The sequence below is a fragment of the Prionailurus viverrinus genome, chromosome A2 (genome assembly GCF_022837055.1).
Source record: "Prionailurus viverrinus isolate Anna chromosome A2, UM_Priviv_1.0, whole genome shotgun sequence".
NCBI classification, from domain to species: domain Eukaryota; kingdom Metazoa; phylum Chordata; class Mammalia; order Carnivora; family Felidae; genus Prionailurus; species Prionailurus viverrinus.
In genome coordinates, this window is record NC_062562.1 from 163,646,139 (window position 1) to 163,659,848 (window position 13,710).

A 13,710-nucleotide genomic window follows, 5' to 3' on the forward strand; every position below is an offset into this window, starting at 1 on the left:
ACGGGCCCCTCACCGGCACCCTCTCCTCCCCAACCCCCAGATGGACTGGGCCCCCTGCACTATGGAGTCTGCTCCACATGGCTGAGCCAGCTGAAGGCCGGAGATCCTGTACCTTGCTTCATCAGGGGGTGAGTGAGGAGTTCAGGGACATCAAAGGAGAGAGTGTCCATCCAAGCAGGGGTGGACAAAGTGCCCCGGGGACGGCCGGGGACAGACAGAGGAATCAGCAGGTGGTCGCACAGGGTGAGGGTGGAAGCTTTGGTGACTGGGAGCAGGGAGGACCGACTCAACACGTATCAAGGATGGGGTGTCCGCTCAAGCGACTTCAGAACTTCCACGAAGTTTTGGGCGTTTTACTCATCGGGACTTAGCGTCCTGCCCTGAAGCTTCCCCTCCCAGAGACAGGGCTGGGATTCGCCCAGCAGCTCCTGCTGCACTTAGGTACACTATGTCCCCTGCTTATTTGGCTTTTTTGAAAGTTGTATTTATTTGTTTGTTTTTGAGGTTGGGGGGGGGGGGGGTAAGAATCCCAAATCCGCAATGTCAGCGCAGAGCCCAACATGGGGCTCAAACTCACGAACCGGGAGATCATGACCTGAGCCGAAATCAAGAGTCGGATGCTTAACCGACTGAGCCACCCAGGCGACCCATCCCTTGCTACATCCTCGAGGTCAGTCTGACTGGGGAGGCAGTCAGGCACTTGGGAACTGTGTCCTGTTCCAGGATTAGTCCTCACTTAGTCCAGGGAGAACTAGTTAAGTTACCAAAGTATCAGTAAGGACTGGAAGAAAGTTAGTCTTCAGGATGCCCTTCCTGCGTGCCGTGTTCAGAAGTCTTGCCCCACCCGGCAGCCAGGACCCAAAGTCTCAGGGGGGACTTAAAAGAGTTTCTAGGATGGGCACCAACTAGGTCCCGTCACCCAAACCCATCAGGAGGAATCACACACTGTACCAATCTACTGAATACGATCCAAATACCCATATTAAGGCTATGACTGAAAATGAGTGAACTCGTTATGAGCCAAAAGCTGTCCTTCCCTTCCCATGTTTTGTAAATCTCTTAAACTGAGACATCAGAACATTCTTCACTTCAAATTACATTGTACTTCCTGTGACCCAACCTCCAGAAGCACAGGTCCAGGGAGTTTCTGCCTGCAGGTAGAGTTCTTTCCATAAACACATCGTGCTCACTGTGAGCGAGACTGTGTCGAACACACGTGGCAAGTTATTATCTCACTTATCAGTGGAACCTGAGTTCTCTTCTCTGCCCTCAATGGAAGATGGTAAGAATCGGGGGAGCTGGGGAAGCACAGGGGCCGACAGTGTTTCTCCACTAGGGCTCCCTCCTTCCGGCTGCCGCCTGATCCCAGCTTGCCCTGCATCCTAGTGGGCCCTGGCACAGGTATTGCCCCCTTCCGGGGATTTTGGCAGGAGCGGCTGCACGACATTGACAGCAAAGGTGAGACTGGGGGCCCAGGGAATGACTGGAAGGCAGGAGGGGGGAAAGGGACAGAGACTGGAAGACAGAAACCTGGAAGACAGGAAGGAAGGCAAGGAACAGGCCACGGAGGTGAACAGAAACTTAGTAGGTCAACCAGAGGGCGGTGCCCTGTTCACTTGGCTCCCTGGTGCCAGACACAAAGTAGGCAGTCGAACCGGATTAAAGACAAGGGTACAGGGGGGACTGGAAGTCTGGAGAGAATGGGGCTAGGACTCAAATGGCCAAAGTGTACTTGGGACTGCCCCAGAGCTCACCCAGCTGTGTCCAAGACCCAAGGAAGCTACAGGATGTTCAGGTTGGACATGGGGTGTGCAGGGCACCCGGTAAAACAAAAGGAGGGGGCTGTGACGGAGAGGAAGGCAGAGAGTGCGGAAACTGAGGGTGTGGAAGAATATGGCGTTGGAGCAGGGACCGTGCTAGATGGGGGCTCTTAGAACTTCCGTGTCAGATGGTGCCAAGGGCGTCTGAGTCAGAAGCCCCACGTTCTAGCGCAATGCCACCGCTGGTCGTTCCACCCGAGGAGCCACCACCTCTCGTAAGCTGCCTCCCCGTGAGCGTCGTCTCCGTAAACCAGGGTCGGGCAAGGTCTCTGTGAAAGCATTCCGCACTCTTCTGGAGGCCAGACACCAGAGGCTTGGGCTGTCAGTAGCCAGTGGGCGAAGTCGCTAGGGCTGCGCCCCTGGGAGGGGGCTCTCCCAAGCCGCAGTGCTACTTGCAGGGCTGCACCCGGCCCCCATGACCTTGGTGTTCGGCTGCCGATGCTCCCAGCTCGACCACCTCTACCGCGACGAGGTGCAGGATGCCCAGCAGCGCGGGGTTTTTGGACGCGTCCTCACCGCCTTCTCTCGGGAGCCCGACTGCCCTAAGGTGCGACCCCCTGAGGCCGTGGTAACCTAGAGCTAGGGGCGGGGGAAGCGCCCTCTTGCGCTCCAGCAGGGCTCCCAGGCCCAGGCCCGACCACGCCCCTCCGGTGCGCGCCCTCCGCCCCGCCCCTCAGCTGGCGCCCCGCCCCTCGGCTGGCACCCCGCGGCACGCAGGCCCCCGCCCCCACTCGGCCCCTCCCGCGTGCCTTTTGGTCTCACCCACCGTCACCAAGCCCCGCCCCTTGTTTGGCTCCACCTCTCTAGGCCGCAGAGCCGCGCACTTAAGCCCCGCCTGGCCCGCCCCTCCCCCGCCCCCGGGACCCACGCGCTCTTTAGGGCACGCCGCTTAACCTCCGCCTCCCTCAGACCTACGTGCAGGACATCCTGCGGACGGAGCTGGCGGCTGAGGTGCACCGCGTGCTGTGCCTCGAGCGGGGCCACATGTTTGTGTGCGGCGACGTCACCATGGCAACCAGCGTCCTGCAGACGGTGCAGCGAATCCTAGCGACGGAGGGCGACATGGAGCTGGACGAGGCCGGCGACGTCATCGGCGTGCTGCGGGTGCGGGGGGCGGGACCATGCCGGGGCGGGGCGGGGCGGGGCCATCCTGGGGGCGGGGCCCACTCCCGCTTAGGTCCCAGTCTTGTTCTGATGCGCTGCCCTCTTTCCCCGCAGGATCAGCAACGCTATCACGAGGACATTTTCGGGCTCACACTGCGCACCCAGGAGGTGACTAGCCGCATACGCACCCAGAGCTTTTCCCTGCAGGAGCGGCATCTGCGCGGCGCAGTGCCCTGGGCGTTCGACCCTCCCGGCCCAGACACCCCCAGTCCCTGAGAGCCCCTCTTGTTTTCCATCCCAGTTCCAGGAGAGGGGCCGTAGGTCTACTCTGGTTCTGCCGCTCTCCTGTCGGTGTTACCAGACCAGCCACCTCTCCCTCCCTCCCGAGGTGCCGTCCCACCTCTATCCAGAGACTGCCCACGTATTCCAGGGGATGAGGGAAGTGTCTCCCTCTAGGTCTGTTTACCTGCCCCAGGTCCGGAGGGTCCCTCCCAGCAGTGATATTCCCGGGCCTACTGTCACCCCCTTTTTGTGTTCATTAGGTGAGTTTTAGGTTCCCCTTACCTTCCTTGGGAGTATCTTATCTCGAATCCTAATCTCTAAATCATTAAAATATTTATTATTGAAAATTCACCATAAGAGACTGGACCCGATGTTACAAGTGCTACCAAGACGCCTAACCCAGCCCCATCGATTAAAATTGCAGAACAAGCTTTGTTAACTTGTGCAGCTGGAGGGCGTGACAATGCTTTGACAGGGAGTCCTATCCTACACACTCCACTCTGACCCAGCGCTCTGCAAATGTGGCTTCCAGCCCATCACGGACAGTTCTGTGTTGCTTCCTTGCTCTTGATTGAGAAGGAGGTACAGCCCTCCACCAGGAGTGGGGACGCCAGAGACGAAGGTCACAAAGAGGTGCAGCAAGCCATGAGCAACCTTTACAGCCGGTTTCAGACAGGATGAGGATCCACACCCACTTCCGAAGCCAGCACTGCCAGTGCTGAGCTCCAAAACCACCAGCCCTCTGTAGAGTCTTTCCACTCATAAGTCCCCAGTGGAACGTGAAGGCCAGACAGGCTTGGAGAGCCCACTGCCATCCAGGTCCCGTCCCTCACTGTTTCCCTTGCATTTAGCTAGGCCTCCACCTTGGCCCTGTCCTCCACCCTGAGGATACCTGGGGATTTCTTCCCAGGCAATTGCTCGAGGACAGTTAGTTGGTGTGGCGTCCCCTTAGCCCCTTCAGACGGGGATAGTCTCTAACACTGTCTCCAGATGCCTTTGGCATCTCCTCTCCTACCCTTTCTCTGCTCTCTTGGATGAGCTTATCATTAACCTCCCCCAAGTCCTGCCCAACTAAAACATCCTTAGATCTAAAGTCAGGGAGGCGGGGGTCTTTAAAGATGGCTCGGCATCATGGCCTTCCACTCGGCCTTGTCTGATCTCCTACGGCTGGAGAAGCCACGGAACCTGGAGGAGGAGAAGGCTCTTGGCAAGCAGTCGGAGGTTTAGATTCCAAAGATGACCATCCCTATCACCCTGAATTCCCACCACTGCCCCCATCCCTTCAAGTCTGGCTCCACCCAACTTTCTCTTCATTCCCCAGCTCCCACCCCAATTAGACAATACTGACCCTGAGGAGCTCTCTCAGTCAGTGCTAGGGGCCTGGCCAGGCTCCTTCTGGGCATCTGTGGTCTCCTGAAACCTCCCGGGGAGCAGATTCTGGGTTCTCTGGGTTCTCCACTGCTGTCTGGGGCTGGAGGCAGGACTGGAGCCTGGTGAGATGAGCCATCAGCTGGGCAGTGCAGTGATGCCCCCCGTCAACCCAGGGTCTGTCCCCCGCACACCCTGACCACCTCACCATCACTTGACCAGGACGGCTTCTCCTCATCAGGCGAGAGTGTCTGGGAGGGGCTGGACCAGGGCCTGGACAGGGAAGAGGCTGAAGCCTCACCCCACAGTTCCTGCTGCTGCTGCTGATGGAGCTAAATGGAACGAAGAAGAATGATGGGCTTCCTTTCTGCCCCTCAGTGTGAAGCACAGCCCCTGGACTAGGTGCAGGGGGTTTTAAAACCTCCTCTTCCAGCTCCCATTGTGTACCTCCTTACACTCTACCCCACGCTCAGTCTCCATTTCATTCAGCTGCTTTCTCCCTACATGTCTCTTTCTGGCACCCTTCTGCTCACCTGGTGCAGGTAGATGGCATGCAGACTCATCTCAGCAGAAGCAAGCTCTGGGAGCTGGGCCAGCTTCTGGCCCCCAGTGCCTCCTGGGGACACACAGCTGGAACAGAGGGTGCAGTAGTCCAAAGACATGCCCCTCCCCCCAGGGCCCCCAGGGAGGGCCAGACTTGATCTCCCCTTCCCAATCACCCCCAGTGCCCCTGCATACTCCTCCTGGGGGATCAGCCCCGCCACCCGTGCTGTTCTCCATCTCATCTCAGGCCCACTCCACTCCCCCTCACCTCGGGTCCTGGGCAATGCGGGAAATGGAGGCCAGGAGGCTGGCTGTGGCTGCGGCTGGGCAGGGGGCTGTGGGGCTCAGGTCCCGCGGGGGCAGAAGGGGGTGCACCAAGAGGTTGGCCAGGAAGGCCTCAGGCTGGGAGCAAGAGAACAGGGTGTCAGAAATGAGGCCAGAAGGGGAGGGAGGAGGTCTAGGGAAGGCCCGGGAGCAAGCTGGACCAGGGAGCAGGTCAATACAAACAATGAGTTGGAGGGGAGAGCCTGGGGGTGGTGAGGGCAGAAGAGTAGGCCAGGCTGCAACTCACCAGAGGTGAGGAAGAGTCACTGAGCACCCCCGGGGTGGGGGGACTGCGAACAGAAGTGGCGCCCCAGGCTGCTGCATCTTGTTGGACCCTGCCCCGAAGGTGCCCCAGGAACTTGGAGCTGTGCCCTGGGGGGCGCCATTGTGGATGCACCAGGGAGAACCTCATCAAGGAGAGCTCAGTCTTTCCATCCTCCGCACGCTGAGAGAGCGAGGCCTCTGTCTGTCCTGCCGAGAGCCACTGAGAACAAGAATAGTCAACCGTTCACATCCTGTGGACACTGCTTTTATAGCTTCTGTGGGAGCCTTGCGGGGTAGGCGTGACAGGAAACACTAGCCCCGTTTTCCAGGTCAAAGAACAGAAGCCACGATGGGGACTTGCTCAAGATCAACCAAAAATACAGCGGCAAAACAGGACCTGGGTCTGGAGCCAGCACAAGGGTAGGGCGCAGGCTTAATGTTTTGCCAGCATGTGCACGATGGACCCCAGGGCTGGCTGGCCTGACCGCCTTATGCCAGCCCCGTCTACTGACCAGCTCATTTCTCAGCCTCTCTGATGGTCTCCGCTCCTGTTTACTGGACTTACAATGTGCCAGGAACCCTGTTAGGGTACTGCACACATCATCTCATGCAATCCTCACAGCCCTGTGCATTGGCTACGGTCACCATCCTCATTTGACAGATAAGGACACTACCACATGGCAAGTGACATGCTCCAGGTCACAGGTGGTCAGTGATAGAACTTGGGGTGGAACCCAGCTTTGCTTTAAGTGAGGCAAGCAAACCCCTATCCAACCACAACCCCACACAGCCAGGGATGGGCTCTAACCTGAGGGTGGCCGTGACGCTTCACATCCATCAGGGCAAAGGAACAGATGTCCCCAACTCCAGCCACATCCACAGTGAAGTGATGAAAAAAGTCAATGATCTCCAGGGAACGGGGGCAAAACCAGAACAGTAGAAACAGCGGAGTGAGAAGAGGAGACAGGAGCTCCTCCAGGAGGGAGACCTGGGGAAGCAAAGTGAGGCTGAGAAACAGTCGTTGAGGGGACTCGTGATCAGGACAAAGAGGTCTCCTAGGACGCCTGCCAGGGCCGGAAACCTCCAGAGTCACTTGCCGGCTCCCGGGATGGCCAGCCCGGAGCCCGTTTGCCCCACGCCCTCCCCCAGACCAGACGCTGGCGGCTCTGGGGTCTCCGCGGCCCGCTTCGGGCCGGACCCTCACCGCTCGGTACTGAAGCAGCCGCGCCATCTGCCGGTAAGCGCTGGCCTTGCCGGCAGGGCCGGGCTCCTCCGGGAGGTAATGCATGTGCGCCAAGGCCGCCTGCAGCAGGAACTGCGGGGAACGACCCCGGCCCTGTTCTTCCGGAATGAAAGACCTGGAGATCGAGATGGGGGTGCAGAAGGGGGCCCGCGGTTAGGAGGACGTGCGGGTGGGAGGCAGGGCCGGGGGAGAGGGGGCGCCCAGGGCGGGGTTGGGGGTGGTGGTGTCGTAGGGATTCGCGGGAGGCTCGGCCCCGGGTCAGAGGAATGCCCCCCTCCTTCCCGGGCAGCTCCCCGAGCACCTGGCCACGGTGGCGGTGACCCCGAGCGCGGTCATGGCGGTGAGCACGTGCTCCACGGCCAGCACGTCCTCGTCGTAGACGGTGAGCACGAGCAGCGCGGCGAAGAGCGCGCCAGCGAAGAAGACGAGCTGGCGGGCCAGCAGCGCGAGCAGGGGCGCCGGGGGCGCGGCGGCGCGCAGGAAGGCGGCGGCGGGGCGGTAGGCGCGCGCCAGGCGCGCGCGCAGCTCGTGCGGCAGCTCGTTGAAGTGGCGGAGCTGCAGGTGGGCCAGGCGGGACCAGCGGCGCGTCCCCAGCGCCCCCGGCTCGCGCCGCAGCAGCTCCGCGTGGCTGTAGAAGGCGTGCAGCACCTGCCAGGCCAGCACCAGCGGGCTCAGCGCCAGGTTCACGGCGGCCAGCAGCAGCACCGTGCGCCGCCAGCGCGCGGACAGGGCGCCTCGCTGGTCGCTGCGCTTGTAGGCGTCGGGCAGCTCCCAGCCCCCGCGGAAGAGCGAGAAGGGCCCGCGGAAGAGAAGCAGGTCGACGTTGAGCGCCAGGCCGCGGCTGAGGAAGGCCGCGCTGCCTCCCCAGGGCAGCGCGCAGCGCGCGGGCAGCAGGCCCTTGTTGGCCAGCGCCACCTTGTAGTTGGTGTAGCGCAGGATGCGGTGGTGGACGTCGAGCTCGGTCAGCGGCCGCGGCTGCACGCACAGCCCCCCGCTCTTCTGCAGCGCCAGCAGGCGGGACTGAACCTCGGCCCAGGGCACCGAGCTGAGTTCCTCCTGAGGAGAGGGGGCTGTTGAGCGTCAGCTGGGTTCCTCGGCGCGGTGATGCCCAAACTCACCTTGACGGAGCTACCTCCCTCGTCTGCCCCCTCCCCACCTTCCTCACCCAGTGTCGTTCAAGGGGCGAAACCTGTCGCCTTGCCCGTTCTGCCCTCTCTTGCCCTCCTCTAACCTTGTCACTGACCGGGGCGCTTAGTTCCCTTCATTGTCTCCTGAATTGTGTTCCTCCTGCCCCTGCCACTCTCAAGGCCCTGAGTCTTGTGCTTCCCAGGGACACCTCGTAAGTTAACTTCTTCAGGTATTTGGTCTCAGCTTCTCAGGAGCAGATTTTCTGAAACCTCCCCGCCCTGGTTCTTCACAGAGGGCACAGAACTGCTGCTGGGACATGGGAACTGTCTCTCCTTCCCAGCCCTAGGGTGCAGGCCAACACAGGACCTGAAGCCGCACCACCTCTTATCTCCGCATGCTTTGAGACCGATCCCCCGCCCCCAGCCCCATCCCACTCCACCGCCCATTAACCCTCCTAAGACACCGGCTGTGTCCATGTCTGGGTGGGGTGCTGTCAGATCTCACTTGGGTCTCATCTGCAAACCTCACGTTAGCCCAGTTTCACCCAGCTGCCCCAGTCCGGCTTAGTCAAGTCCCTCCAGGCCAGCCTCTCCAGTCCATCCCAGGCTCTCCCCTTCCCCTGGAAGGAATGGGGGAGGGGGAGAAAGAAGGGAGGAGGAGGAAGAGAAGGGTCAGCAGCCTCCTGGAGAAGCAGTGCTCTAACTCCTGCCTTCCCCCACCGGTGCTCCCCTGGCCCTCTCCATCCTCCCTGCACTCTGTCTGTGCTCCCCCACTCGAGGGGCCTTTTGGAAACCTCTCCCCTTGGCCCTGCAGGAGAGCCATGCGGAAGGTTCTGCGCTTCTGAGGGGAACAAGGGAAGCAGGCTGCAGAAGACAGCCTTTGAGCTGAGCCTTAAAGAACGAACTGGGGAACAGAGTAAGAAGGAGCACGAACGAGATGGGGAGGAAAGAAAGGGCAAAGCATGAACTAGGACAGTGAAGGGGCCCACACAGTGGCTCACTGCAACCGTGAGGGAGGCCAGAAAGTGGGGGGGGGGGAGGGGATATCACCCAACAGGGCCTGACCACTCAGTTGCGGGCTGGTGGGTCCACTCCTCACTGCTGCCCACAGATGCTCACCACCCCCCCACCTCCTGCATCGGGCCTTCGAATGCCTTCCCACCTCCTATCCTTCCCAGCCGCACCCAAATTCCTCCTGCCCTGTAAAGTCGGATGACCGCCCTTCCTCTAAATATCCACTGTTTGGAGCACAAGCATGTGACCCTAAATCATCAGCTGTAATCCAAGTCAACAAAACGCCACTCGGGTAAGGACCAAGCCTTAGAAGTAAGTGGTGGTACCTCTTCTCCTAACATTACTCAGGGCCTGGGCAGGTGTCAGCGAGGCCTTCTGCCTGCTTTCCAGTGGGCCCTTCCATCTGTCCAGCCCCCGCTCCTCCCTATTCTCTGTCCCCACCCCTGACAAGGCACCCCTCCACAGACACACCCGCCCAGCTCACCGGGGGGATGTGCAGGGCCTCCCTGTAAAACACCTGGATGTCCCAGTAGCTGAAGAGGTTGCAGACTGAGCGAAGCAGCTGTAACAGCCAGAAGGCTGCAGCCAGGATCAGAAGGAAAACCAGCAGGGGGCTGGAGCGGATCCTGTGTGGGGTGGGACAGATAGCAGAGAGAAAGTGGGGGCCCAATAGAAAGGGAGACTAGACTTGGGGAGCGAGGGAAAAGTCACAGAGAGAGGGACCCAGCTCCACCAGCAGCTCTCAGCGTGTGGGCCCTGGGAGACCCTGAGGCCCTTACAAGTGTCGGCAAGGTCCCAACTTTTTTCAGGTAAGACGAAGGTTTTCTGCTGTTTTCATGCTCATTCTCTCATGAGCATACAGTGGACTTTTCCAGAAGCTACGTGTGTGACACCACATCGGCAGCTGATGGAACGTGTGCTGGTGTATTCTTAGATTTTAAAGCTATTCTCAGCTTAGGTCTCGAATGAGGTAAATATACCTCATAAACAAATGCTCTTGGGCGTTCTTGATCAAGTTTAAGTGTATTCAATGTGTGCTGAGACCAAAAACTTGGGAGTACTGCTGATTTAGACCAAAGGACAAAAGGATGGGGGGGCGGTGCTTGTCTGCTTGTCTGCTCGTCTCCCCCTTCGACGCTCCCCCCACCAGCTGTCACTCACCGCTGGGCACACTGGGAGGAGGACAGGATGGCATCTGCCAAGGTGACTTTGCCATGGAGCAAGCCAGGTGTTGTCCTGTTGTTCGGTTGGTTGGCGAAGAGAATGTTGTAATCCACGCAACGAAGGAGGAAGGTTGTGAAGGTGACGATGAAGACGAATTGTCTGGGAGACAGGGAGTGCAGTAGTCAGGTCTGAGGGCAGGGAGGGCTCCTGCCCCAACCTCCAGGTCAGCCCTGAGGGTGCTCCCCTCCCTGCTGAGCCTCTGGGCTGCTTGGGTGGGGTGCGACACAGACTAAAAGCAGCAGGCACTGCTGAGGGAGCAAGGTGACAGAGTCTGGGGCTTGGGACAAGCATCTCACCCCAGCTGGAAGACATCCTCCAGCAGGATGCAGGCGAAGCCATTCCTCTGGTGGTAGCTATAGATGTGGCGGTGCGTCAAGAAAGAAGCCTGAGGCACGAAGGGCCTTTCTCGAAGACACCTCTCCCTCACTTCCGCAACCCACTGCTCCCTGAGAGCCGCTGGCCAAGAATGGCACCAGCACCAAAGGGCCCTCCCACGCCAGTGCTGCCAGGCCGAGCACAAAGGATATCTTGGTGAAGAAGCTGTCCAGGTTCTGGATGTGGTGCCAGGAGCCTGGGCACAGGGGGGAGAGTGTTGGGACTTGGCTCTCCCCTGAGCACCCAGTTCACATCCTCGGGAGCCCCCAGGCCCTCCCCAGCGTGCTCCCCTCGCAGCCCCACACCCACACTCACCTCGGAGCCCTTCGGGCACATGGAGCAGGGGCTGCTGCTCCTCCCCGTGGAGGGGTGAATCTTGGGACCCCTCGGGGTCACAGTCCTCCAGCCGCTCATAATCCTGCTCAGGGATCAGAGGCCCTATCCGCAGCCCAGGAGGGTCCTGGGGGCATCGGTGCGAGGGAGGGGGAGTCACTGGGGCCAGGGGTGGGGTGGAGTGGGAGCCCCAAGAGGGGGGAGCAGAGCTGGGTGTCATCGCGGGCCCTCCCTGCGTTGTTGGGGTGGGGAGGGCACTGTGGGGAGGCTGAGAGCCCCCTGGGGCCTGCATCGCTGGGCAGGGGGGTCCCAGGGCCGGGGGAGGGACCGAGGAAGGGGAGCTTCTTGTGTGAGGGGCAGGGGACAGAGAGAAGATGGAAATCCGCCCTCTGCCAGGCCCCCGACATGGAGGAGGAGGGAGAGGGGGCAGCGGCATGGGGAGGAGAGGCACTGATCCAGGCCCCAGGTCTCTCCACCGCCCCAGCCGCCCTCGGTTCCCCCCCCAGCCCACTTGCCTCACCATCGGGCCAGTAGCTTCTCCTGAAAGCTTGGACGGATGGGAGCTGCTGCCGTATCCACAGAGGTCTGGTTTGCTGAGCAGGGACTCCGGCAAGGATGGTGACAACAACAGCAAGGTGACTCAGTCAGGGCAGGCCTCAGGCGTCCAAGCCGGCAGTCACCTGTCTGACAACTCACACCCCTTCCAGGGCAATCTGCGGCCAAACCTGTCACGGCCAAGCCTCTGTGCCTGGGAGGAGCACAAGCTGGAGAGGCAGAGGCGGAGAACATACAGACCAGAGACACCTACTGTCCCCTCCTCAGACCTGGAATGGATTTAAAGGGAAGGCCAGAAAGTAGCAGCCAAAATAACAAAGCCAAAAGAAACTCCTACCAAAGGATTCTAAGGCTATGAGGCTAAGATGTTACATCTTTGATTTCTTGAAACCTGGTCTCCTCTCTCTACACATGCACACAGGGATCCACAGAGAAAGGCTTTAAGACCAAAAGCAAAAAGGAGAAAAAACAAAAGAAAAGGCTGGTGTTCTGTTTGCCTGCCAATACGAAGGGGAGGGGAGACTGCCAGACTGGGCAGCCAGGTTGCAGGAAACTGAGGAAAGGGAGGAGGTAAAGAAAGGAGAGGCAGCTATTCCAGACGTGAGGAGTGGTTTGGGGAGCTTCGGTAGAAAAAGGCTCCTTGGGAGTTCCGTTTTGTCTTCCTCTTTATCTTGGGAAACACCGAAACTCTCTTCCCCAGTCCTCATCCAGTTTGGGGGGCCCCCTGAGAAGCATCAGAGCTGAGCCAGCAGAGGGCAGCTGGGGGGCCAGGATCAGGAAGGATAATTTGCATACCCAGGGATGAGCTGGTTGAGTTCCTTTCTGCCACCTCAAGGAGAAGGAGGCAGCTGGTTTGTTGGCATGTTCGACGCCATTCCTGGGGCCCTGAATCACCAAGTTTGCTACTAAAGCCCATTCCTGAGGTGCTGACTCAGCTGCCCAGGTGTCAGGGCCTGCAGGGCTTGGGCCTGAGGGCTGTCTTAGGGGACAGTATCTGTGAGAGAGAGGAACAAAGTGCTTCCTAGAGTGTGTTCACTGGAGGAATGTGGAGGCAATCATGGAATTGCTCACAAAACACGAGACCAGATATGCCTGTTTTTCTCCTTCTGTGCTGCCTTCCTGGGACAGGAATTGTTAAAGTAGCTCGGGGCTTGCATAGTTTTATCCCTGAGCAGGAGGCAGAACTCCTAGAGGTGGCATCCTAGTGCCCAAGATGGAATCCCACATTGCAGAGGAGCTAGGAAATTCCCATATCTTAGAGACATCTGCCAAGACATCTGCCTACAGGTTGTGTAGGGTTTTGCCTGATCTCTTTTCAACCTCCCTCACCCCAGTATTCCACCACATTCACATTAGGACCCCTCGCATACACCCAGCCCAACCTCAAGCTAATCTGGCACATTTTCATACCCAGTATCCCCCCTGATTCATTCATTGACAGCTGCCCTACCAGCACGCCAATTCAAGTTAATTTATTATAAAGGGCACTTTTCTCTATCAGGCACCACTTGGAGGGGAAGGGAGTATGGATGAATGAGCCAGAATCACTACCCAGAAAGAAGTCATAGACCGTGGAGGGGCGGGAGGGGGGGAGGGTAACTATGCAAATTACACGGAAGAAATAAATAAGTGTTTAACGGAGGTGCAAAAGCTGGGAGGTGGGGTCCTAGACAAGTCACCCTGACTGCGGTAAGAAGGCATCTGTGGGAAAGAAGGATCGGGGGGGGGGGGGGGGCGCCTCCATAAGCTATACGGGACCTCCACACTAGTGGTTCTCAATCGTTGAGTAGGCGGAGTGTATCAGAATCACCAGGACAATTTTTTTCCCAAATACACGTGGCTGCCATCCCTGGAGCTCTGATCTGTCTGGGAGAAAGGGATGCATCACATGGAACGCGCACATGTTTTGAAAAAATCCCCCAGGCCCCTTTGGGTCCCTCGTCCCCTAGGACCAACACTCTATACTCCTTAGAAGTCCTGGGACATCTAGAGTCCGCCGGCAGCACCCATAGACCAGCAACCCCGAGGTCCCGGGTAACGCTGGCGCGTTACTATGGATAACCCCCGCGGTGGAGGGTCGCACGAAGCACACGCTGCTGAAGTCACCCCAGGACTGGCCCGGGCAGCAGGCGGA

The 13,710-nt window shown here is 59.3% G+C and overlaps 2 protein-coding genes across 9 annotated transcripts in view; one reads left to right on the forward strand and one right to left on the reverse strand.

Moving 5' to 3' along the window:
* The window catches only part of NOS3 (nitric oxide synthase 3), an 18,025-nt gene extending 14,467 nt beyond the window's left edge, over window positions 1-3,558 (forward strand). For 5 of the 8 annotated variants that reach the window (XM_047837984.1, XM_047837994.1, XM_047838008.1 and 2 more), the window contains 5 exons: window positions 41-128; window positions 1,337-1,458; window positions 2,219-2,367; window positions 2,730-2,924; window positions 3,039-3,558. In XM_047837984.1, the coding sequence (XP_047693940.1) occupies window positions 41-128; window positions 1,337-1,458; window positions 2,219-2,367; window positions 2,730-2,924; window positions 3,039-3,200 (716 nt within the window). In that variant the 3' untranslated portion in view covers window positions 3,201-3,558. Of the gene's footprint in view, window positions 1-40; window positions 1,499-2,218; window positions 2,368-2,729; window positions 2,925-3,038 lie in introns of those variants that run through there. The other 3 variants (XR_007147711.1, XM_047838043.1, XM_047838002.1) reach the window with 3 other exon arrangements.
* On the reverse strand, window positions 3,521-13,672 carry ATG9B (autophagy related 9B). Its single transcript, XM_047838053.1, has 14 exons — window positions 11,004-13,672; window positions 10,841-10,884; window positions 10,610-10,674; window positions 10,251-10,412; window positions 9,574-9,715; window positions 7,250-8,004; window positions 6,910-7,063; window positions 6,514-6,693; window positions 5,689-5,925; window positions 5,386-5,519; window positions 5,108-5,204; window positions 4,783-4,906; window positions 4,555-4,696; window positions 3,521-4,391 (listed from the first exon to the last, which is right to left on the reverse strand). Exons 1-13 carry the CDS (start codon window positions 11,542-11,544, stop codon window positions 4,569-4,571), a joined length of 2,763 nt encoding a protein of 920 aa, XP_047694009.1. The 5' UTR covers window positions 11,545-13,672; the 3' UTR covers window positions 3,521-4,391; window positions 4,555-4,568.
* Window positions 13,673-13,710: the final 38 nt, after the last annotated feature.